This window comes from Scleropages formosus, chromosome 6 (genome assembly GCF_900964775.1).
Source record: "Scleropages formosus chromosome 6, fSclFor1.1, whole genome shotgun sequence".
NCBI classification, from domain to species: Eukaryota; Metazoa; Chordata; class Actinopteri; order Osteoglossiformes; family Osteoglossidae; genus Scleropages; species Scleropages formosus.
Window position 1 is genome coordinate 18048494 of NC_041811.1, and position 26913 is coordinate 18075406.

At 40.7% G+C, this 26913-nt stretch overlaps 1 protein-coding gene across 1 annotated transcript in view; it reads left to right on the plus strand.

The window, feature by feature from the left end:
- Positions 1-9537: 9537 nt before the first annotated feature.
- LOC108925029 (synaptic vesicle glycoprotein 2C-like) overlaps positions 9538-26913 on the plus strand; it is a 51052-nt gene continuing 33676 nt past the window's right edge. The window contains exons 1-2 of the mRNA XM_018736732.2: positions 9538-9810; positions 18215-18907. Of these exons, the coding sequence (XP_018592248.2) occupies positions 18325-18907 (583 nt within the window). The 5' untranslated portion in view covers positions 9538-9810; positions 18215-18324. The remainder of the gene's footprint in view (positions 9811-18214; positions 18908-26913) is intronic.

Here is a 26913-nt window from a genome sequence, read left to right on the forward strand (position 1 = left end):
CCATTTTGATCATCATCTTGAGGAAGTATGAGGAGAGATCCCTTTCGACAACCACTTGCCATGTTGAAGATGGATAATAAGAAAATGTGATTACAGAGGAAAGCAAATGATGAATTATTCATCTGGGTAGGCAGTGATGGGGCAAGGCAGTTCCTGGGGCCCAGTGAGTATCTTACCCAGCTGGATGGAAAAAAAAAACGTCAGTTATCTATTCCTACGTCTGCCCAGCAGAAAAAAAGCAATTAACATCAATGTCAGAATCCATCTATTATCATCCGGACTAATATAGGATGACAAATTACAGAACGCACTGCAAAACAGGCAGTCCACCCCCACAGCCTATGCCTCTGTCCCTCACTGATGACTGTAAACAGGGTACCTCCAGCTTCTCATACACAGATTCAGGAAATGTCAACGCCCATTCTTGGTATCTTAGCAACACTGAACTGCACAAATTCCCCACATGCTCTCACAAATGTTCCGCCTGGTCCACTAAATGCTCTCACTGTTAACTTGTTACTTTCTGTCTATCATTCTGCATGTCCGTTTTGCATGGTTTTGCTTAATCCAGGCATCAGAAAGGTCCATCTTTTGGCTCTGGTTAATATTGTGATTAATATTCTGATTTCAAAAGGGCCTTTTGACTGTTTTCTTTTCATTTAAAGGATTTTAAAATGTAGAGAAATGCAGCTGCTCATTTTATATTTAGACACTGAGGATTACTGCAAACAGAAAAAAATTAGACAACATGACTGTACCTTTAAATAACCGACATGACTTTTGTGAAGCCAGTGAAAAACATACTGGAAATAAACATGGTCTTTATACAGTAAGCTCTCTATTCATGAGACATGTCAAATATGTCTTTGTGGTGATCATCAGAGCAGGAAGCATGGGTGTTGCACTTTCGAGGAGCAAAGGATCACGTTTCGGTCTGGCGCACTTGTCCTTTGCTTGGCTTTTGTTAAATCTATTGTATCTTCAGAAAGACTTCCTACATATATCTGAGCTGTCCTTAAATCATGAGTAGGCGTTGGGAACGACATCTACAATTTCTACTTGAAAAATTACTGTAATCTTCTTTCTGTCCAACAAAGACAAAGGGTTAATTGGTGACTCTCGGTATAATGATCACAAGAATCCTGTCTTGCAGAAACTAAGATTGTAAGCAATAAAGCCTAGTTCACTTAGGGTATATAACACTATCAGTCCTACCCCACATATATAAACAATATAGCATAAACCTGTAAAGAATTCTGTTTAGTACTGGATTATTATGATTTGTATAGTATTGCATTTATAAGTGATAAAATTTGTTTTTCTTTTTTCCTGACATAACTTCCCCCAAAATGACTGTAATATTATAATCCCACATCAAATAACGACATGAATGAATGCTAAAGGCTAGTATAAGCCGAGGGCGTCCAAAGATTGACTTGTTTGAAAATATGTCTTTTGGGCATTGGAGGAAAGGACACACACATACACACACACACATTTTCTGAACCGCTTGTCCCATACAGGGTCGCGGGGAACCGGAGCCTACCCGGCAACTTAAGGCGTAAGGCCAAAGGGGGAGGGGACACACCCAGGATGGGACGCCAGTCCGTCGCAAGGCACCCCGAGCGGAACTTGAACCCCAGACCCATCAGAGAGTAGGACCCGGTCCAACCCACTGCGCCACCGGGCCCCTATGAGGAAAGGACACATTGGCAAAAATGCTATATGCTGCTGTTCCGTCCGTGGGGTAATTTATGAAATTCAAATTCTGCAAAATGCAAGTACAGGTTGAACAAAAGTGCAGAGCAGACACATTTGCTAAAACAGCCCCACACACTACACAGCCTGTGGCTAAAGGAGTGACTGTGGTGATGTGGTGATGTTGTGTTTCAGTGGAACTCAGTGAGGTAATCCTAATCTAATTGACATACAGTAGTTTTGTGGCTGATGTGTCTGTCACTAAGCATGAAAATAGCAAATTTCGCGAATAAATACAAGTCTCTTCCCTGTTCTCAATAACTGTAAATAAAACAATATTCTGATATTTGAATGAAAAAGTTAAATGTTTTGACTTTATATCTGTAACCTGGTAGGCTGAAATTTTAGAGGACAATTTTAAACAACACATGTTTATGTGCATCTCAGTACCGAAACATTTAAGACTGTATATGGATAGCTCAAGGTGAAGAAATGTGCTGCAAAAATTCCCAGAACACAGTAGCATCTGAACTGTATTTGTACTGATGCAGTCTTGTTGACCTCTTAAAGATTAAAAAAATGACTTGAATCTACAGGCTTCCTGCACTGCTCTGCCACCGGCTCACTTCAGAAAAGTAATGAATGCCAGGAACTTTTTCAAATGCAATCTTGTCTATGTTTTCGGCTTCTAGGAAGTGGTCATTATTGTGAATCAGTGCGTTCTCACTCTCTGGTAATTAGAGTACAGCTTCTTGATTCTATATTCTATTCATGCATCCCCCATCACCATATTACAGCATGTTTTTGGAACAAACAGCGGGTCATATGCTGAGTTCATTAAGTTGTAACTGAGATTCAGTAATTCATTATACAGCAGTCTTAGTGTGATGCCTTACTAAAATAACTTACTAGTAAGTATTGTTTCCATTTACAGAAGTCTTACAAATTCAAGATCTTATATTTAGTCTATTATATATTCTGGAAAAATAGTTAATGTTAACTTTTGCTGACAGATTGCTATATATGTAAGAAAAAATTTAGTAACTGCATATTTCATGAAAACTTACAGTAATATTTGTTTTTAGAATCCTGCAACTAGTCAGTTCTAAATAAAATTTGCATGTTTTCGGTCAAATTTAATCGGTAAATAAATTACATTAGACAGAGGCCTGTTTGCAAACATTGCTACATGGGCAATCCATGCACATTTTAGTTGACCTTTCCAACTGTCCGTGGATTGAAATATGGTCAATCTGAAGGACATTAGTCTGTAGGAATCCAGCTGAGTGGGTTTCCTTTATTGGCTTAAGGCTCGGTCTTCATTAGAAAAAAAATGAAATGTTTTGGGTAAGGGGGGAGCAGTGGTGCAGTGGGTTGGACCGGGTCCTGCACTCCAGGGGGTCTGGGGTTTGAGTCCCGCTTGGGCTGCCTTGCGACGGACTGGCGTCCCATCCTAGGTGTGTCCTCTCTCCCTCTGGCCTTACGCCCTGTGTTGCCGGGTAGGCTCCGGTTCCCCGCAACCCCGTATGGGACAAGCGGTTGTGTGTGTGTGTGTGTGTGTGTGTGTGTGTTGGGTAAAAGCCTGCAGTGCCTCTGAATGCCACAAATTTATATCTTAAATTATGCAATAATTACAGCCTTCCTTCAGACATGAAATGTCACAATTTGATTTTCTGTGTCTCTATATTTGATTGGCACTGTATTTTACAGTGAATTTGAATGAAGTGAAAATGTAAGACAACTGACTCAAAGAATCTTGTTTCCAAATTGAATGATTTCAAACAAATGCAGAAAGTATATAATTATATAATTTGTATTTACTTAATATGTTTGGCAATTTCCTCCTCTTACTGATGTTGTGGCAGTAATAGATTTAAGATGGGACATGTTGGATCAACACGTTATGTATTTGGAAAGAATTTGTTAAATACAGTCAAGTGGCATGAGTTGAAAATAGTACCGAGTAGATCATGTAATATTTTAATCAATAGGTTTAGTAGAACAGAGTCCATAATGAACGTTCATCTGAGAGCAACACTATTTATTCACCAAGATGTACTGAAGAGGAAACGTCAAGATGTCAAGAGGCTCGGCTAAGTGAATGTGATTTGAATGTCTGCCTGAGAGTACTTGAAGCACAAACATCAAGAAATTGTACTGACATTTATTGACAGTGGTTAAGAGTATTATTTGAACTTGGTCAATAGAATTTAGTTTTAATGCCACTTTTGCTTGAAATGTTTAAAATTTTGTAGAATCCTGGGTGGTTTAGATTGTATCTTGTTTTACATTCCTTAACCAGCATGGGCTCACTGAAATTTCTGTTGTTATACATTAAGATAAGTGCATCTTTGCTCTCCAGTGTTTTTAAAGGGATTTCTAAATGTGCCTCTGCTGCGTGCAATGAAAAGATGGTGGAAAGGTTAGACCTGGAGGGGAACTTACCCAGTGCACCACCAAATCTAAGGATAAAGTGATGTGCCTTTTTGAGTTGGTAAAGGGTTCTATGCAAAATAGGTTTTATTGTACATCTCAGGACAAAAAAAAAAAATTAAATACACAGGTAGTATGCAATTGAAGTATTTAGAAAATAACAAACTGCTCACTATACAGCATGGAAGTGCAAATGAGTCAAGTCCTCATCGTAATGACTTCTTGTATGGTTCTCTAGGTAAGGTAAAGAACGGAGGTGGTTTACCAGTGCTGTCTTCCATGCTGGACAATAGGATGCAACATGCGGAGAACATGCAAACTCCACACATCCTGAGGTGGTTTCATATGCACTGAGCAGTTCAGGAGCTGTGACGCACCAGCTTTACCTTCTGTTCCCCCGAAGTGTACTCTGAACATATGGCTAAATACTGTTCTGTATGTGAATGCGTAACAGTGTGTTTACACACTGTTAGCTGCCAACTTGGATTGGTATGTCACATATTACTTGTGTATATTTTTTGAATTTCAGATAAAATTAATAATTTTACATAGCTCTTATTTTAAAGGTGTTACAGATATTCTATAAAATAAAGTGAATATTATATTATTATTAACTAATTCATTTCAACTGGTGGTTATGCACAGTTATGTGCTTCAAGTAAATATGCCACTATAAAAAGAATTCATGACTCGATTCGGTTATGAAAAGGATTAAATAAAGAAAATTCTTAAAATAATAAGTAATTCGTTATTCAGAATGATTTAATATTTAACATCCAAGTCTGATGAAAAATTGATACAATATTCAGGAAGTGCCAATTAACATCATTAAGCTTTGAGAACAACTCAAAAAAAGCGCATGTCACCCAACCCGTCAGAGCACGTAAGTATTTCTGCTCGGAAGTTTTGGTGAAGAGAAGCTGAAAGAAAATGAATCCATATCAGCCACAGGAGCTTACATTTATTTATTTAGCTGATGCTTTTCTCCAAAAGAACTTACAATGTTACTGTAACTACACTTATTTACCCATAAACACTGCTGGGTGATTTTACTGGAGAAATTTAGGATAACTACCTTGCTGAAGGGTACTACAGCCAGAGGTGAGATTTGAACCTATAGTCTTTGAGTCTAGCAGCAGCAGCTCTATCTACTACAATACCAGCTGTCAGTTGTTTGGTATGAATAGGTCATATGAATCGCATCACACTTCTGAAACTATTGTTTGTTAAAACTTTATGAATATATAGCAATGTTATCGAACTGAAAAAGTTTAAGATTTTTTTCAAACAACTGAACTTACTGTTTCTGGATGCATTCTGAACACACGAAAGATATGATTAAGATTATCGCTGAAACAGATACTCAGTACTCCATATTCTCTGCAGTTGCTTTATACTAGTGTTTGTTGATCTGAAACTTATAGTTTCTTTTTAAGGAACTGAAAATCTGTTCCAGACATTTCCAGGATACATCAATGAATATGTACATTTATAATATGTTGTTCGCTTTTAGGCCAGAATTTGAATCTCAAACTCACATGAAACATTCTGGAGAACAGGCTGGCACTTTGGCATTTTCTCAGAAATCCCTGATAAAACTAACATTCTTCATAGACCAAAAACATCAGCTTGAAAGGTCATGGAAAAAAGTGATCTGACTGGAAATGTAAGCTTATTTGGATAAAACATTCTATGTGAACTGATTTTAACATACGGATTTCACAAAAATAGAATTTGTAGTTTAAGTCTAAAAAGCAAGAAAAGCTTGGTATAATTAGCCACTTCTCTGTTCAGCCTGGAACAGTGCATAATTTTGCATTTGCTTAGAATACACCCTCTTCCAGAAAACCATTGAACTATTTTGTTGATACACCAGAAATGTAATCAATAAAAACAAATGACTCTGTGGCTCCGAGGCTGTCTTTTGTATTGGCCATCTCCAGGGTAAGCTTAACCATTGTGACAGTGGCAGAACAACAGCAGAACAACGGCCCCTACGCTCTTGTTTTCTCAATCAAAAGGGCCACAGCTGTGTGTATTGAAATACTTATTTTGAATGGTGCCCACCACAATATCAAATTAAATGCATGGTTTCTAGCCTCCTGTCAGTTGAAAAGAAACTGGATATTTGGGCAGCCTTTAGGCATGGAATATCTATAACTCATATATAATATATATGTTTACTATATATATCACTATATATATAGTTTTTTTTTCCTCAACAAATCAAGCTCTAATTGTCATTTGTAATGGTTTACGGTTACAGTTTCAGACATCAATGAGCTTTCAATCTTCTGGCAAGGAAAGTGGCATCTGTAATTGTCTGAAAGAATGCCTGAGAGCAAAATCACAACATTTTCACACTGAAGCCAGTTCTTGTGGTGTATTGGTGTTACTTGTTAGAAACTATAATTTACAACTGCCAAGCTGGTCTTTTTGCATAGTAGAAAAAAGCATGGTTGAGGAAACACCCACACATCTCTTACGCTTGTATTCTGAGAGATGTAATTAACCTTGCTGTAACCTCCCATCTTCTCTGTAGGTACCAATTGTCTCACTACTTAACACTGTGTGACCATCCTTCAAAAGCTTTCTGTATACATTGTCTGTTAGGTCTTTTTATTCACTATGGCAAGCGTCACAGGTTATAGATGACATGTTAGACAATGTTAACAAACGATCATGTTTATTTGTGCAATAAATTTAATTTCCTCCTCACTGTGACATAATATGTGAAATAGTTCACAGCTCACACTTGACAATTGCTAAGGAAGTAAATATTGCATTTAATATAGTGAGAATAAGAGGAACAATGAAAATGTACTGAAACTAGGATTAATACATTTCAAGTTTTAATATCTATGTCTTAAATAGTGTTGTATATGAATGGTTTTTCAAACATTTCAATGGACAAAAAAACAAAGACAAAGACAAAAAAGTCAACACATAATTGGAACAAAAAACAAAATGGTACCTGGAAGACAACCTGTAACTAATGAAAAAGAAAAAAATAAATTCTACTTCCTACCGCTGCCTTTCCCGCCAGACAAAATGTATTTCACAATAATATCATTTAACACAATCCACTTGTATTCACGGAAGTACTTTGACAATTACAATCAGTTTTCTGCTTTACAGTTGTTTAATAAAATGTGAACTGACAAAGAAAGAGTTGATACATTTTAAAATACAGTGTATAAATTTCCTTAAAAAATGTAATGTAAATGTGCAATAATATGTGCAAAGACTTCATGGTATAAAAGAATTATTATAGGGTGATGGTTCCAAAGTATACTCACTTCAGTTTACACTATGCTATTGCTAAATAAAAAAAGCATTGCAATGGAGATAGGTAAAGCTATTGCCGTAATACCAAACAATCTGAATATTGCACTGTACTGATTCCTTTAACACTATGAGTGATGTGTGAAGTCATGTGGTGGAAGTCTCAAACCCAGCCTTGCTGAAGCATGAGGGAACATCTATTCAGGCTGTGCACTATAATGGATGTGTAGAGCGAAACCCCCAAGGCCTTGTGAGGCTGGAAGTCAATGCAGAAGATACTTAAGTTCTCTGACTCCAGTGTCTGATGTCCAAAATGTTTACCAATCCACAGTTCATTAAGTTTGCCACTGCAAGTAATCATGGGCCTCCAAAAAAAAAAATAAAAAAAAAAAATCTATACCACAAGATTGTTCTGGTTTCAGTTGTGTTGGTTTTATACAGCATGTGTGCTGTCATCAAAGAAAACTGATTAACTAAACATCACTATTTTAAATCTGGCACTATTTTAGTATTTCCTAGGAAAGTGTGTAAAATACTTCTGATCCTTTTTCTCCTGGCCAGTGTTGACTGTGGTGCTAGGTTTTTTTGGATGATGAAGTGGCCTCCACATTCAGACCAGTGCCTCAATGCAAACACACACAGCCCTGGAAAGCTCTGGGTAACATCAGAGCTGGATCATTATCACAGGAGATGATCTAATTGGTGAAGAGGTGGGGGTTAATTAAATCAGACTCCGAATGTAATGAACTATAAGCCATTGAAATGCAAGTCTGGGAATAGCAGATGCCCAGTTTTGACATAAAAAGCTGCAGAGCTCGTATTATTTTAATAACAGAGCAATTAGTTGTTCTCGCCCCGCAAGAGGGTGTGCATGTCGCCATTTTAATGCTCGAATGAAACAGCTGCTGTTTATTGTAATTGCACATTTTTCTGTGCACTTCCCAGTTTTTAAAAAGGGAACTTCAGCACTTCCTTCCTGCCATCTTCACATTTCGGGGCCATTTCCGACTGGGCAAATCATTCATTGGAATCTATAATGACTCCCACCCACCCAAGCCTAATGGAATGGCTTTTTCGGGGGGGGGGTGTCATCAGCTTCTCCCAGAAACCTTCAGGGAGCCATTGGAGTCCTAAAAAAGCTCAACCACAGCATCTGCCTTGGCAGTGCAAAGCAATGCTGCGAACGATGAGATCACAGGAGATCCCTGGATGCCTCTCATAGCATGAAATCCCCAGTTACACGTCACTGCATGTGTCAGCACCACGGCCAGCGCCAGCCGAAGGAAACCCTTCCACCAAGCCCCTTCTAAAGTGAAAACCGGGGACTCTGCACACACGACCTGGCAGCTTAACCTGTTCAAATGATTTCAGTGAATTTTTTTCAATCATCTGTTGATTATATATATATATGCAGTTTTTGTATCGTTTGAGATATTTAAGCGAGGCTGCATATAACTCCACGGAGTGTATATTGGGCGATGTTACGAACATATTATTATCCCTCCATACCCTCAGCGGTTCTTAGACACAAGTTTTACTTGATGGTGCTTCACTGCAGCCCATGCTATGCTATGCTCATGTTGTCGGCGATAGCTGCACTTAATTAAAAAAAAAAAAGAAATTTAAACTATCGTTACCGCTCCACCTTTATTCTTTTCATTAGTTTTAACTGCACTGAGATCCTTGCGTCCGTCTTTGACGCTCGCGTCTTCAGGGCTGAGGCGCGCGTGCCTTGCCGCCTCAAGTAGTGAGTGCCGCGTGGGACCGCTCGAGCGCGTCGGAAGTACGGCAGGTTGTGCGCGAGCCGGGAGTCACGATGCAGTCTTTTTTTTTTTTTTTCATTTTAAATATTCTTTCTTTGTTTATTTTTAACAGACAACCACTTCTCGCACTCACTCACCACACAGCACGTATTTGCTTTATTTTTACCCCCACAAACACTCGACGGTCAATACCTCACGTCGCGAGATGGTTCCATTAGGCGGGATTGCCCACTTCACTCCGCGGGGCACAGGTACTGACTTGCCCGCCGCCCGCCCCCAGGCCCCGTGCTCGTGATTCCACCCCACCCTCCACTCCCCGCCCTCCCCCAGCGCGCTCTTTCTCCCCAAGTACTGCAGAGGCACAGCTGCAACGCAAAAGAAGGAGATTAAAAAAAGAAAGCGAGACAGGAAAAAAAAAAGAAAAGGAAAGCCGAGGGGCAGCTCCACTGGCTCCTTCCCTTTCTTTCCCCCACCGCGCGGTTGCACGCGCGCACACACACACACACACACACACACACACACACACACACTCGCACACACGCCGCACAGAAGCAGACGAGCAGCGGGCTCTGCGCTATGGCCGCTCACCGCTCTCCGCTGCCGACAGCCCGTCCTCTGCCTGTGTGACCGGGTGAGTGGATTCCTGTCTCGGCTTAAACTCTGAGTGTGATGGAGTACACTCCCAGTCTGAATTAATATACACACACACACACACACACGTGTATTATACATTGTATATGTACAGTATTATACGTAGACGTTTCTTAGAGAGACACCACTCCGTCCTACCAACGGGTTGGACAACGTTGAATATATAGATTTAACTATTCTTTCAAAAACTCTTATAGTTATGTGCATTATGTCACCGATTCTGTCAGAGAAGCGCGAGGCAGCCCGCTTTTTTTTTTTTTTTTTTTCAACTATGAGTTTTTCTTTGTTTTTATTTGCCGCAAAGAGCCGCAATCGAGAGAAATTCAGTAGTTTGAAGTGAAGCGCAACTTTTCTGTTATTTTAAAGTCCATGTGCTCTTGGATGTGACAGTTGAAGGTCCGGCGACTCTTTAACACAGTTCTAGAGCAGTGGCAGCAGTCTGGCGCGAAACGCAATAAAGTGTAAATCGGGGGACAGCTGATTCATTCATTGTTTGTAAGAACTTCAGTTTGTGCGTCGTCCTGTACAATCAATAGCAGTTCCAGTGGGCGTGTTTTCGTGTTTTACACATCCAACACTGCAACATTGTATTGAATTCATCCTATGTCTTTGTTATTTAGTGGTTTCTCGGGCTGAGGGATGTTTTTGCTTGAAATCAAGGCGAAAAAAAGTTTCTTTCAACACCGAGGCGGGAGGGCGGTGCGATGCTGATGCGGGACTGGAGGGATACAGCAGGTTGCTGGAGCGGAACCTACTCGAAGCACCTTCCCTCTTGTATGACCGGGATCAGTTAAAGAGAGGGGTCGAGTCCTCGGGAGTTCGCTGAGTGTGTGCCTGTGTGTGTGTCTCTGTGTGTGTGAGAGACAGAGGAGCTGGATGGATGCTGTGTGTGTTCTGAGTCATCGGCCGATTGCAGCTCCAGAATGGGAGGGGGGTCGATTCCCGAGTTCGATAACCAGGGGCTCCAGAAAACCTTATTATAAAGGAGGCAGCACACACACCCATCTCTGTTCCGTGATCGATGCTGCTCTTCTCTTGGATCTCCTACGACATCATGTCAGTGCGGGTGGATTGTATCGAAGGCTTTTCAGTAAATTCACGGTCCGTGAAAACGAAAAGCAGCTGTTGTGGAGAATTGCTGTCTACCTTCACTGTGCAACGGTCTGGGTGGCAGTAAAGGTAACTAACCATGATCTTAGAAACATGACGGGAATTGATGATGATCTTAGAAACATAATGTCACTTACCACGATCTTAGAAATATGAGCAGCTCATCATGTTCTTAGAAACATGAGGGTCGCTTGCCATGATTTTAGAAGCATGATAGTAATCAACCATGATCTTACAAACATAAGTTTAACTTACCATGAGCTTAATATGAGAAGCTTATCATAGTCTCAGAAACACAAGGGGACCTTAGCATGGTCTTAGGAATATTAGAGTATACAGACATTCAATAAGGGAGCTGACTGATTTACCTCAATTTAATTATGCTGGTTATCGAATCTCCTAATGCATGAGCATTGCATCAAAGCAATAGCGCATCTTGTTCTCATCTTAATAAAATATGTGTTTCGGTCATGAAGAAAACCAACGGATAACCTATAATGCATAGCAAATTTATTTAATTTATTACTGATTTCAATAGGGGGTGCGGTGGCGCAGTGGGTTGGACCGCAGTCCTGCTCTCCGGTGGGTCTGGGGTTCAAGTCCCGCTTGGGGTGCCTTGCGGCGGACTGGCGTCCCATCCTGGGTGTGTCCCGTCCTGGGTGTGTCCCCTCCCCCTCCGGCCTTACGCCCTGTGTTACCGGGTAGGCTCCGGTTCCCCGTGACCCCGTAAGGGACAAGCGGTTCTGAAAATGTGTGTGTGTGTGTGTGTGTGTGTGTGTACTGATTTCACTGAACTTTTCATTTTTCATTCTCATCTTTCATACATAATCATATTTTTCTTAAAAGTCCTTACGTGCTCATTTAAAATGCTCATTTTACTTTAAGAACTACAGAAACTGATGGAAATTTGGCTGGATTCTGCCAATAATGACTGCAATGCTGAGACAAATTTTTGTGTTTGTAAAGAAATAGCACTTCCTACAACAAGACTACAACAAATCTTATATATAATTTCAACACAGTCAGGTCACATAATTTGTTTTGGTTTAACAGCCACACTGTATTTATTTAACACAACATGGAAAGAACAAAATATACCTCTGATGATCTCGGAGAAGTAACTGTTGCTACTCATCAGTCCAGGAAGGGCTAAAGAACCTTTTCCAGACAATATGGAGTCAATCATTCCACAGCCGAAAAGATCATTTACAAATGGAGCATCTCGAAGATAGTTGCCAGTTTACCTTGGGGTGGACACCTCACAAATTCACCCCAAGATCAGATTGTGTGAAGCTCAAAAATTGCAAAGAACTGAAATGCTACAGGGGTGCGGTGGCGCAGTGGGTTGGACCGCAGTCCTGCTCTCCGGTGGGTCTGGGGTTTGAGTCCCGCTTGGGGTGCCTTGCGACGGACTGGCGTCCCGTCCTGGGTGTGTCCCTTCCCCCTCCGGCCTTACGCCCTGTGTTACCGGATGGGCTCCGTGACCCCGTGTGGGACAAGCGGTTCTGAAAATGTGTGTGTGTGTGTGTGTGAAATGCTACATCTTCTGTCAACACTTTAAATGTTTCTTTGAAATCTTTTCCATTAGGAAAAGACTGAGCATGCAATGGTCTACAAGACTTCTGCTACGCTGTTCTGTTGACAAACGAGACCAGACTGAAATCAATAATGCACAATGCCATGTTTTGGAGAAAACCAAATACTTGATATCATCACAAGTTCCTAATACCAGCCATCAAGGGTGGTGGTATAAGCATGATGATTTGGGTATTTTTACAGCTACAGGATGTGAGATAACCATGAATTCATCTATATACCAGTATATACACACACACACACACACACACACACACACACACACACACACACACACACACACACACACACACACACACACACACACACTGGCTGAAGCTGCTTATCCCAAGAGGGATCGTGGCACACCGGAGCCTAACCCAGCAACACAAGGCGTAAGGCTGGAGGAGGAGGGAACACACCCAGGATGGAACGCCAGTCCGTCACAAGGCACCCCAAGCAGGACTCGAACCGGAGACCTGCTAGAGAGTGGGACCCAGCCACCCCACCCCCCTGATGTACCAGTGTATTGTAATAAAAAATGTGAGAAAATCTTCATGACGTAACGCTTGGATTAAAGTGATTCTGAGCACAACAGTAAGTCTACAACCGAACAGCTATCAAAGAAGATCATCAGGGTTTTGGAAATTCCAAGTCAAAGTCTAGACTTCAGACTCATTCGAGATGAGATGGGACCTTAAGAGGGCTGTGCATGACCAGTTTCCCCCAAACATCACTGAACTGAAGCAGTATTGGAAGGAGTAAAAGGCAAATGCAATACAATACAATGTAAGAGAGATATATTCATAAAAAAAAAATTATTCTTTAAAGTTGTTGCTGTTAAAAGCAGTTCAGTAAGCTGTTGAGTCATGGAGTGATGATTTGTACACATGGCTTTTTGCATGTTGACTTATTTTTAGTTGAGAAAATAATGACATTTTCTCATTTTCCCAATTACTCTTTTCTCAATTTCTAAACAGAATAAATCAGACAAAATAAAATCGGCTATGTGTCATACCAGTTTGATTTTTAAGTATACACATTGTGGGCCGTATCAAAACAGACATGTGAGTCATACCTCCAAATTTTTTTCCATGTTAGAAAAACATGGGTAACATCATTGTGATGAGTCAGCTGAAGTATTTTTTTTTTTTTATGAAATATATTTGCAATTATTTTTAGCCTAGTAAAATATAAAATGCAAGGACGAGCAGTAGAAAACTTGTTGCTGTGTAGGTCATTGTGGCATGCAAGAATGTGGCCACGCCCACCTCAGGGATCGACCTTAACTATTGATGAGGGGTAGGTGCGATGATACTATTTAAATTGACTGTCAGACTACTGGAGGTTCTGCAATGTGAAACTCAGAACTGGTGTTCGATGCAAAAGCTGCTGCCAATTGTTCTGGCTTTATGTTTTTATGTGTTCGCTCTGTATTTTTTAAATAAATCCCCATTTGGCTCCCTGTGCCTAAATAACTGGAGTTTCAGTGCCCTTTTAGGACATAGAAAGATTTCATAATAAACACTGGCAGCATGATAAGCTAAAAAGTAGTCAATTCTTAACACACACTTAATTAAATAACTGTAACTTCATGTTTGTGTTTTGGGTTGAATGATCAATAAAATAAAAAAGAAAATAAAGTTCAAAATTGAAGAGTTCACAGTAAATTCTGAGAGAAATTGGAAAAAAATAAAAAAGTGATAAATGAGGCAACAATGAATGTTATTTGGTTTGATACATCGTGCATAAATATAGATATGTAGTATATAAAGTTCATTGTGTATATGTTCAGATGAAATCTGTGGTCAGGGGATGTCAGGGTTACTGCTGGCTGACGTGTGCTGTTTTGACAGGGTTGGGGAAGCCTGGGTCACAGTGTCAAAGCATCAAGTCACCACAACATCACACCAGTTTTAGGAGGCACAGGGAGCATAGGGGGCAACTCTGACAGTAAAAGGTTTGCAGCAATCCAGCAGTCGTCCTACATTTACTACTGAGAAGTCTTCAGAAATTGTATAAACACAGTTACAATTCCGTGATATTGGCTTATTAAGTAAACATAGCTATATTAGTGAATGCTGGAAAAATGAAGGGTTACACTGAAAGGGGCCAATGTGCAATTATGGTGGATATTTACTCTGTGGAATTGCAGGGGCATTTATGTAAACTACCGGGTGAGAGATTGCCGAATATAAGGGTACATTTTAGGGTGAGTTATAAGAATTCAGTTTTACAAGGTGTTTCACTTAATACTCCTACCTCGACCTACAAGGTATTTTTTTTGCATATGTGATGAGTTTGGATGGCCACATTCACATGTACGTTTATTGATATAGTACTTACTTTTCTTCAAAAGTGACATACAATGGTTATTACTAGTATTAATCTAACACCTTCATAAGGTAGGGGGAGAATATGTGTTCGCTTTAAAGTCATTGGAGTGTCCTTTAGGGTTATAAAGTAAGCATGCATGGATAACAGATGAATTTTGGTAACTAAGAACATTTGATTTCAAATTTGATAACATTTGGTAATAAGGATTTTCTTAGAAAACAAACAATAAGAATATAAGATATTTTCCACAGATTATACTTGAAAAGAGGAAAAAAATCTTTTAATGGAAATTTTTATGTACTATTGCCAGTACTGTGTCATGTTTATAGATAGAAACACTCACATTAGTGCATCAAGCATATAATTTAAAACATTTAGTTTATTTAAAGAATATTCCTTCATTCAAAAGGAGCAACAATGAGATTTTTTATTGTAGACACTGTTAAAGGTGTGCCAATAATAAAATGACAGATTATGGATAATGTTTCAGGCATAATTATTACAGTTACATAATACCTTAAAGAATATGCATAAGAGTACAGCTTTTAAGGTGTGACACTTCTTCCAATTTATTGAAGGTTTCTCTGTATTCAGTGTGCTCTGCTTTTCAATGTGTTTTGCTGTATTCCTTGTATTATATAGATATATATGTATGTATAGTAGATATATATCAGAGTATATGTATATATACATATATAATACACAGAATACAGAAAAACACATTGAAAAGCAGAGCACACTGAATACAGAGAAACCTTTAAGTATCAGAGAAGCATCATCATGTATGTATGTATATATATTATATATGTACATACATACATGATGATGCTTCTCTCATACTTGTCACATCTTAGAAAATAAAGATGTAAACTTATTTAACTGTGATATATTGTACAGTAGAATGTAAATTATGAAATGTGGATTATCACAGTTAAGACTCATTTTGATAGCGGTGGGGTTGAGAGTTCTGAAAGTCTAGTGAGACAAAAGAAAAAATCCAGTGCTATGATAATGATATCAAATATTATTTATTATAAGTATTATTTAAAATATAAATTAGTATTTATTTAGTAAGTACACAAATAAGCAGATCAACCATTTTTGAAACTTTTGAGTTTATGCACACTTGGGACCAACCATTGTCGTGATTTAAGTACAGAAGTGTAATCTTTGGAACAACACTCAACTTTATCCAACCACCATGCAATTGTCTGAAGAGGAGAAAAAACATTGTGCATTCAATTACTCTTGTAATCTGTGTGTGCAATACTCTGTAACAGAATGTGCAGTGTACATTAATCTAGTAATTAAGATTTGATTATGAGACAGAATGTGGGGCAGCAGTTGATCCAGATCAAATGTGACACCAGTAACCCTCACCACCCAATTCACCTTGATTGAATGTCTTTGTATCTTGTCACATAGGGTGGTAAAAATCTCCAGATTATTTGTGCACTGGATGATTTTTTTTTTCTGAGCCAGACTCAGTCATAGGTGTCAGCACCAACACTAGCTGTGACACAAAATTCTGAGTTCTGAATATCACACACACATTTTCTGAACCGCTCGTCTCATACGGGGTCGCAGGGAACCGGAGGCTACCCGGCAACACAGGGCGTAAGGCCGGAGGGGACACACCCAGGACGGGACGCCAGACCGTCGCAAGGCACCCCAAGTGGGACTCGAACCCCAGACCCACCAGAGAGCAGGACTCGGTCCAACCTGCTGCGCCATCGCGCCCCCTTCTGAATATCATTTGTGAAAAATTCCAATTTGAGAAACTGAGAAATTAAAAAAATTTAATTTCAGTAATTCAAGCTTAGATTAGTGTTTTGTGGCTGAAATATTGTACTTGCTCCATCAGTAGTTAATTAGCTGTGTTAGTCTATTGGTAGTAATTTGAATTTTGACATGAGGTATATGTCCTTCACTACATTCTTTAATGCATCATTTTAAAAGCATGTGCTAAATGAATAAATGTAAATGTAATAGCTCTTCATGATAACCCTTTGTTTAACACAACCCATCTACCCATCCTCATCCATTTAAAGAAACTGATAGGTGTTTTTGTAGCTGGTGGATAACATATATGATAAATATATAGTTTCACAAATTTAAGAAGGAAGAATCCATAAATACTTGTTTACAAAGAAAAAAATAGCAAAAAAACATTAATAGCCAAATACACTAATTAATAGGGGGGGCGCGGTGGGTTGGACCGGGTCCTGCTCTCTGGTGGGTCTGGGGTTCGAGTCCCGCTTGGGGTGCCTTGCAGCGGACTGGCGTCCTCTCCTTGGTGTGTCCCTTCCCCCTCCGGCCTTACACCCTGAGTTGCCGGGTAGGCTCTGGTTCCCCGCGACCCCGTATGGGACAAGCGGTTCCGAAAATGTGTGTGTGTGTGTGTTTCTAAATATAAAAAGTGACTTAAAAATCTGACTATAGACTTCCATAAAGAGTGAAATTATACCACCAATACTGGAAGCTGCATGAATTTTAAACAGATATACATAAAACATTTAATGCAAATTAATGGTGTGTTTTACTCTACTTATGTTAAAATTTGCCTGCTTGTTTTTCATTTGTAGCTGGCTCTATTTAAAATGGAGCCAAAGATAATTTTTTTACACAATGTACCACTGTACAGAACCCTCACAAGTGCCATTGTAAGCCAGCGCTATGCTTTTGTCCAAAAGATACTCACAAGAATGTCAGGGTTCAGGATGAAACAATACATCAATGGACTAACCATTACAGTACATCACCCCTTTGTCACCCTGAAAAATATTTCCTGAAGAGAAGAACGGCCAACTTTTGTAGCAAAGCTGACCCACATCAGTGAACCAAGAGATCATGAATCACACCACTGTAAAACGACATGTCATGTATATGTTTTCATGGAATACATTGTCCATCCTGTTAGTGATTTTGCTAATTTAGTTTCCTTATGTTTCCAGTATCGGTCATTAGGTAGTGTTCTGCTTTTTAACCCAGAATAAAAATGCACCATAGTTTTAAATTGTTTCCATAACAATATACTCATTTGGAATAATTTTTGTACCACTTTGTTGTGTTAGATTTCTTTGAACATTGCACAGACAATGAAATCAAAAAATAATGTTAAGGATCCAAAAAGAAAAACTGTATCCTTTTGTACTGTAGCCCACACACTTGCTACACAAATACTGTTGACATGGAAATTACAAAGCGAGTGAAAAAACATTTTGTACAAATGCTGCCAAGGAACAGATGGGAGAAATGACACCCGACAAGCTGATAACCCAATTCAAAATGTGAATGAAATGTGAACAAATTAGAGGATCTTACAATTATTTCTTTTTTTATTTTCTCATTCTACCCCACAGTCTGATCTTCCCCCCCGAAAGGTGACAACACATTGTACGTTGAGGCCTCCCCGCAAAGCTTCCAGGATCTCTGTGTAACCCCTGCTTTACCTGACATTTTTAAAGACAACATGGAGGATTCATACCGGGACAGGACTTCACTGGTTAAAGGGGCTAAGGACATTGCAAAGGAAGCCAAGCGACATGCAGTGAAGAAAGTCAACAAGATAGTGGACCGTGCCTCAGATGAATACACACAGCGCTCCTATAGCCGCTTCCAGGATGAGGAGGATGATGATGATTATGCCTATCAACAGGATGGCAGCTACATGGGGGCTGCTAATGATGAGGAGGGCTCCAGTGATGCAACTGAGGGCCATGATGAGGATGATGAGATCTATGAGGGGGAGTACCAGGGCATCCCTGCCGATGGACAGGTGGGGGAGGGCCAAGTTGCGGCAGGCCGACCAGTGTCTGACGCGCTGAAGGATCGGCGGGAGCTGGAGTCAGAGCGAAGGGCGGATGAGGAAGAGCTGGCACAGCAGTACGAGCTCATCATCCAGGAGTGTGGCCACGGGCGCTTCCAGTGGCAGCTCTTCTTCGTGCTGGGATTGGCACTCATGTCAGATGGAGTGGAGGTCTTTGTGGTAGGCTTCGTGCTGCCCAGTGCCGAGACGGACATGTGCATTCCAAACTCAGGAGCTGGCTGGCTGGGTAAGGAGATGACACACAAACTCCTCTTCACTGGTGTAGAAGGAGAAGCACAAAATTGTGTGAATGATATAGGGAGAAACTTATACTTACATTACATTACTTCATTTAGCTGATGCTTTTGTCCAAAGCAACTCACAATTATTTACCCATTTGTACAGCTGGGAAATTGTCACTAGAGTGATTTTAAGGGTAAGTACCTTGCTCAGGTATATCACAGCTGGAGGTGAGACTCAAAATGTGACCTTTTGGTCAAAAGGCAGCAGCTCGAACCACTACACTACCAGCTGCCCCAATGCCCCAGAAGCAATGACAGTCAGCAGAAGACATTTGCATTCCTTGCAAATGAGCCTCCACAATTTGGCCTACGTTAATATCTTTACAATAAATATGAGGGGGGCATGGTGGCATGGCGGCGCAGTGGACTTGACCGGGTCCTGCTCTCTGGTAGGTCTCGGGATCGAGTCCCAATTGGGGTGCCTTGTGATGGACTGACATCTCGCCCTGGGTTATGTCCCCTCCCACTCCAGACTTGAACCCTGTGTTGCCGGGTTAGGCTCCGGCCCGCCGCGACCCCCGCTTGGGACAAGCGGCTTCAGCAAATGTCTGTGAATAAAAATGTATTAAGTACATTGATGCCAAAAGTCAAAGTATTAGTTATAGCAAAATCTACAAATACAATTGTTTTGACTGTGGAAGAAATTCAAATTTTCGACAAAAAAAACAAGTTTGGATTATGTATATCTCATATTCAGAATTTTCATTTGTTTAGTTACTGCAGGGTACTTTCTTAAAAACATGACTCAGTTGATCTCATCACTTTTAGTGCTGTTCCATTTTGTCTTTTGTCATGTGATTGAAGAACCATTGCAAATCACAGTGAAGGATTTTGTTCTTTCAACCATTTGTCATGGCTCTTGACAGTGGTTTCTCGTTCTTAAAGCCTTCTTATTTAATTGTTAACGTGTCTTTGCCAGTGACATTTTCCAATGTAATCTCATTTCGTTTGGTGCAGGTCGTGGGTTGTCATGGCACCAGGTATTTAGAAGCAGGAGTAGGAGGCTTTGCTGTGAGTCTCTTTGTGGGGTGTCGTTCCCAGTAACTGTGTGTTTATACATGCACACACGTGTTTGCATTCGAGAGAGATCTTCCAGTTTAGAATGATTCACAATAAAATCTAATCTCTTTTAGCGAGGGAAAACTGGACTTGGACAAAAAAACGTACATCTCGCTTTGTCTGTGACTTGGTAAATCCAGAAAATATAGGCCATAGAGTGGTTTGTTTTCTTTTTCCATTTTGATCACTTCGATCATGTACAGCGGGCCACTTAGAGTATGAATGTCTTAAAATGTGCAGAAAATTCAGGTAATGAATCAAGCAGGTTTTATGAACTGTCGCCATTTGTTTTTCACTACAAACTCAAGAACAAGAGAGAGAAATATTTTATTTACACAAAATATGTAATTTTAACAAAGACACATCAGTTTTCATTTCTTTTTCAGTCTCAGTTGTTTTTTATGCAGGGTTGTAACAATTAAGGACATGGCTCTTAAACCTGAAGGTTGCTTGTTCAACATCAGCCTTCAACCCTAATGCAGCACCACTGGCCCTGAATTTTATTTATTTTTTTATTTAGCAGACACTTTTATCCAAAGTAACATCCAGTGAACTCTATGTAGTGTTATCATCCCACACACCTTATTCACAAAGGCGATTTACACTGCTAGATACACTACTTACAAAGGGTTACTCATCCATACATTCATACTCGGTCACTCACATGCTCTGGGTGAACAGCACATCTTTAGACTGTGGGAAGAAACAAGAGCACCCCGAGGAAACCCACACAGATACAGGGAGAACAGGCAAACTCCACAGAGACTGAGTGGGGATCAAACCCACATCCTCCTGCATCACCCAGGTGCCGTGAGAGAGCAGCGCTACTTGCTGTGCCACCCTGCTGCCCAGCAGTAACGCTCCACTGCTTACATGGGACAACGCTGAAAGTTGCTTTAGATTAAAGCATCGGTTTAGCCACAAATTATGTATATTTTGTTGTGAAGTCAAAAATAAATATACGAAGAGCTGGAAATACGATTCGACTGTAGCTAATTTTGTGATACCAAGAACTAGAGGGCTGAAATAGCAGGCTGCTCTTTTGAGGCTGGAAGAAAGCAGTAATTTTGTGACTGCATTAGGAGCGCTTTTGAAGGTCACCCAACGCAGATAGCAATGAAAAGTATCACTAATTGTATGCTTGTCGATTGGGTTCTCCGCTGGCCAGCTGGCAAACATTGACGGACACCAATGTGCAATCAATGTGCGTTCAATATTTAGGAGTGAAAACAATTATACACATTTTTTTTTTGCACAATTTTGCCACTGCGGTCTCCCATTACGGTGCAGGTGATAGTGTCTCCACTTAACTTTCATTTTTTTCATATGCCATTAAAATCAGGTGTTTGTGTGACTACCTTTCTAAAAGTGTCTTGCTCACGACCCCTTTACAATATACTAAATAGCTGCAATAACTGATACAGATCTTTTGCTATACAAAGAGTTCTGTCAGATTTTATTTGTCTCGTGAACCAAAGAAGCATCTGGTTTTCAGCCTCATAAGGACTGCTGTGGTCATCCTTCACAACAAAGAGCTAATTCAGCTTGAAACTCACTCCACCATCTGCTACTCTGCCCCTTGCTGAGTGAGGGGGTGATACTCAGAAGTGATCAGCAAGGTACCCCCCCCGCTCTCTCCTTTGCTGCTCCAGCGAAATCCCAGAGGTTTGCCTTCCTCTAGCTCCTTTTCACCATCCCACTTATCCTTGGAAACCCTCAGCCTTTGTCTGCGAAACAGGCTTTCAGGTCCTGGTGAACACAACATCCAAATACAAATATAACTGCGTCCCTTTTGCAATGCCTGCTGTTTGGACACAGATTAAGGATGCGCCACATGTAGCAGTTTATTGCACTTCACGTGCAAAGGACTGCACACCTGTGAAGCTGCTTGACTCGTAGCTGTGAGAAAACGGGTACTCGCTGTTATTCCACACTTTGTTTATTAAAACTGATCACTGCACAGTTAAATGTGAACTGCTTTCTTAAATGATATTGGCACTGCAAAATTGCCTTGAGCTAGTGTTTTATCCTCAGTATTTCAATTTAATATTTTTTTTTTTTCCGGGGGAGGCGGGGAGGCGCAGCAAGTTCAGCCGGTCCCTGCTGCATGACAGGTCTGGGGCTCGAGCCCTGCTTGGAGTGTCTAGTGACAGAATAGCATCCCGTCCTGGGTGTGTCCCCTGCGCCCTGTGCTGCCGGGTCTTGCTTGCCATAACCCCCCTCAGGACAAGCAGTTGCTGACGATGGATGGATTCTTTTTCTGTTCTTTAGCATTTCCAGGGGTGTGGTGGTGCAGGGGATTTGGCCGAGGCCTGCTCGGCGGTGGGTCTGGGGTTCGAGTCCTGCAGAGGGTACCTTGTAGCGGATTGGTGTCCCATCCAGGGTGTGTCCCTTCCCCTTCCACCCCTGCGCGCTGTGTTGCCAGCCTAGGCTCCGGTTTGTCGCAACCCTACTCAGGATAAGCAGTTGTAGACTGTATGTGTTTCTAGAATTTCTTTATCTTGTTTCAATTTTTTTGGGATTTGTAAGTTAGATCTTTCACTATCAATAAGTATGTGCTAAGGTACCCAGATGTTTCTGCAGCATATGGACAACTGCTTTGAATTTCAACAGATGATCTGTTCCCCATATTCTAGTCTTGCTGTCATCAGTGAACCCATTTCCACCCGGCATTGTACTCTTGTTGTAGATGATCTCATACCTGAGGCAGTTACACACACACGGTCTGAACTGCTTGTCCCATACAGGGTCACGGAGCTGAAGCCTAACCCAGTAACACAGGGCATAAGGCCAGAGGCAAGGGGACACACCCAGGATGGGACGCCAGTCTGTCGCAAGGCACCCCAAGCAGGACTTGAACCCCAGACCCACCAGAGAGCAGGACCCAGTCCAACCCACCGTGCCACTGCACCCTCCCGAGGCAGTTAGCCATGGCTAAATCACAGTAAAAGGAAGAGTGTTACAAAGATTATAACTTGATCATAACACCAAACATTACAAGAGAACAATAATGGTATCTATTAATGCTTTTGACTGTAACCATCATTATGGCAAATTTAAATCGAAAAGAACTTTTTATTTTTAACACCTGTTAGTCTATAAGTAAGGTTTTCGGAATATTGTATTTAGGGCATCAGTTAGTCAGAACCAGAGGACATACTATGTATATTTTCTCTACAAACCCACCTTAAAAACCAGAGGCAGTGTTCTGCTGAGATGGTGATTGTGATGAAGTATATTTTTGCATAAGGACTGCTGAAGCCAGCAAAGCCTGACATAACATTTAACAAATTCAATTACATGGCTGGTCCATTTAAGTCTCAAAGAAAGGGAATACAGAATTTTGCAGCATAGAAATTGCTCCCCTCTGTGTTACCAGGCGACACAGGATTTTATATCAGGTGAAGGTTTAGTGAACGAAACAGTGCTGGCGTACGATTGATACAGACCCCCACTTTTCTACCCAGAAAGCACATCAAAGCATGAAATCAGAAAAAAAACTCCATGTTGTCAGCTGAGTTCACCCACTGGTCTCTGAGGACCTTTTCACAGACTCTGACAGCTCACATCCACAAATCTTCTCATTCCTCCAGGTCTCTCCCACTATTTCCACCTCTTCCCTGCCACTCTCCTTACCCCAGTTCTCCCCCACTCTGTTTTCCCTTCCTCTCTGCCACTCGTTCCTCTTCATCTTCATGTTTGTCTTCCCCGACGTATCTTTATTGGACGTAGATGTATTTGCTTTTCTAGGTAATGGTGCATTTAATCATGCAGGCAAACTGCTACACAATTCAGATTTAGTTTTTTTTATGGATGTCCATTTATTACTTTGTCTGCTTTCCCAGCAGCTTTAATATATTGCTGACTGACCACAGGAATACTTCTTAAAAGTACATGTTTCCATGGGGCATTGAGAATTCAAGTTCTTTAAAACACAGAAAGTTTCTGTAGCGTAGTGTAGGGCCTGCAAGGTGTATTGATGTATTTCAGCGCTGTGTTGAATTTGACTGCTCTGCTTTGTATACAGGGGTGTGGGGGTGTGGTGGCACAGCAGGCTTGCCCGGGTCCTGCTCTCTGATGGGTCTGAGGTTCAAGTCTTACTTGACATGACTTGCGGCCAGCTGGCAGCCTGTCCTGGGTGCGCCCCTTCCAGCCTTGTGCCCTGTGTTTCCGGGTTAGGCTCCGGTTTGCTGTGATCCTGCTCGGGACCAGCAGTTTCAGACTGTGCGCGTGTGTGCGCCTTGTATATTAGTTGCTTAGATTCAGGGCTAAGAGTTGCCATTAAGCCTGCAGCAGGTGGTAAAAATCATTATAGTTTACAGACAAACTGTGATTATTCTCCTGACTGTATGGCCTGATTTCACCTCTCAGTCATCTCCAGCTGACTGCCCTCTCCATGAAATGAAGAACCAGTCTTGTAAGTCTTTGTTTAGGATCTTCTTTTTCAAATTACATCACGAACGCTTTTGTCTTTTTCAGAGCCTTACAGGGTCAATCACATATCAGACTTCAGCTTTTGGTGGAGTATTAGTTAGTGCCATTGTTTGAACCTTCAGTGTTTGGTTTAGTAGCTTTGAGATTGGTACGTACCCTGCATTGGTACAGTATGAATACAGGGCTGTGTAGGTAACTAATTTAGTGTACAAATCTACCATTTTTTAGATGCCTTTGAGAAATAATAATTTCTCAGGTCCTGTAATCCAGGTGTTTTAGTCCCTTATAAATCCTTTAATATGCTGTACAATTTTTATTTCACCATTTCTACTTGGCTAATGTTACTGGGTTCTTACATACCCTTATAAAGAATCTTACTGTTTGGATTTTATAGTCTTTGATGAGGTATTTAGTTTGCTCAGGTCTTGGGAAGGGTTCCTGTTCAACAAGAGCCTTATGAGGTGTTAGAGATGTGAATACCTGCCCCTGATATTCAGGCTCTCTCCTCAGAGCCAGACCTTGAGAGTTGTACCAATGAACGTCATTGATCTGTCCTGCTGCTCCCATTGAGAAGAACAATGAGGTTCTTTGCTACCCACTCCCATAGCTCTGGCACTGGTTTAGTGTAGATGATGACAGTTTGCGTGTCCTTCTTCCTAAATATTTAGAAACACAGCTCCCGCATATGATCCAGTTCCGATCAGTGGCCGTTTTTTGACCTCTGGCATTGTGTTGTAGATATGTTTGTTGGCAAACACGTTTGAAGAGTTTACACAGACCCACGTATACAGAGGACATCTATACTCAAGTGTAGACAGCAATACAGATGGCTGATTTAATATTTTCATTAAGATAAACACTTTTCCTCTGCTATTCAGTTCACATGTGAAATATTTTTATTACTTTGTTAAAAAAAGCAACAAAGCACATTGTTTTTTCTTTTATTATTTAATCAAGACTGGACACCCACTGGTGTAACTCAGCACAGCACACCAAGGGAATATTGTTGGGACTCCGTAGGGAGGCATTCACAGAGACCAATCAAGAAAACGGACTTCCTGCTGATGAACAACCCATCTGCTGTGTTGGGCCATCACACTGCACAGCAATCAGACTCCATAAACTCCCCACTGGGCCTGCCAGCACCCCCACCACCACTGTTGCCATTGGTTGTTACCCTGTTGCCCTCTTCCAAGAAGATGGTCTAGGGCCATTATTTCACGCTCAGTTCTAAGCGATTTCTGATGTCCTTTGACCTTTGACTTCAAGCCCACTTGTTCTCATTGCTCCTGGTAATTGCCAAACTGACTTTTCCACCCATTGGGAGTCTATTTTTCAGAGGAGATTTTAACTTCCCTGGATTTTTGTGTCTTATTTACTAATGTATTACATTCTCTATCATTATATACAACAGAAGGAGTGCTTCAGTCACCTTTTTTTCCCCAAAAAATTAAACATACTATTATTTTGATAGATGGACATTATGTTTTTCAAAGCCTTTTTTGTTATTTGTGATGATTTTTTGACAGCACACTTGTTACAGCTTTCAATTTTTAAAATTCGTACCAGTGGATGAATAGCTAGTGACATATGGTTATTGGATGCAGGGAACACTTCAGAGAATGATAACTCTAAAGTGCCATTTTGTGTGATAAATTTAGCAGGTGTACAAATGACAACACATGAGCTGATTATTAGCTGAGAAATTAAAGCATCATTATAACAGCCATCCTAGTAGGGTGTAGGTTGCCATCCTTGTAGGGTGAAACTGCATACTTTTCATTTATATCGGATATAAACCTGTTTATAATATGATTATATGTGGAATTGAAATTAATTTTAAACCCATTGATTAATTTATAAGACTGAAAAACATGCCCAGTGTGAGTTTGTACCACTCTCTAGTACTCTGAGTAAACATGGAGAACATGTCACCATTGATTCTGAGTGAACCTTACAATCGCCCAGTAACAGCCATGGTTTATGAGCTGGAGCAGTGCACTGGCAGCTGGTTTAGACAATGGATGGCATTACTGAAGCCTGAGGTCCTTTAATTAAATATCTGTTTCCAAGGACAGGTCTACCTACCCAGCCCCAACATGCTTGCACTCTCCTTCATAGCCTGTAGTGGGTGAATTTACTCTGAATCTGCTTTCACCTGTTTCAGAATGTACTTTGTTCTCTGCATACATCTTCGTTCTGAACGCATTTACATGGTATTAAAGCACAAGGTTTCATGGATTGCATGAACCTTATTCTGAGCAATACACATTTTTGGTGGGTAACACTCTTTGAGCTGATCTGATAGTTTAAAGAGACTGGTTGCAAATAAGAGGAAAGATAGGTAGGTAGCCCAGGAAGGTTAGACTGGTTACTAAGCACGTGCGGGACTGAGTCATTTATTTGGAAACATTGCAGCATCACACAAGATTATTATAGAACACTGCATCTTCTGTGA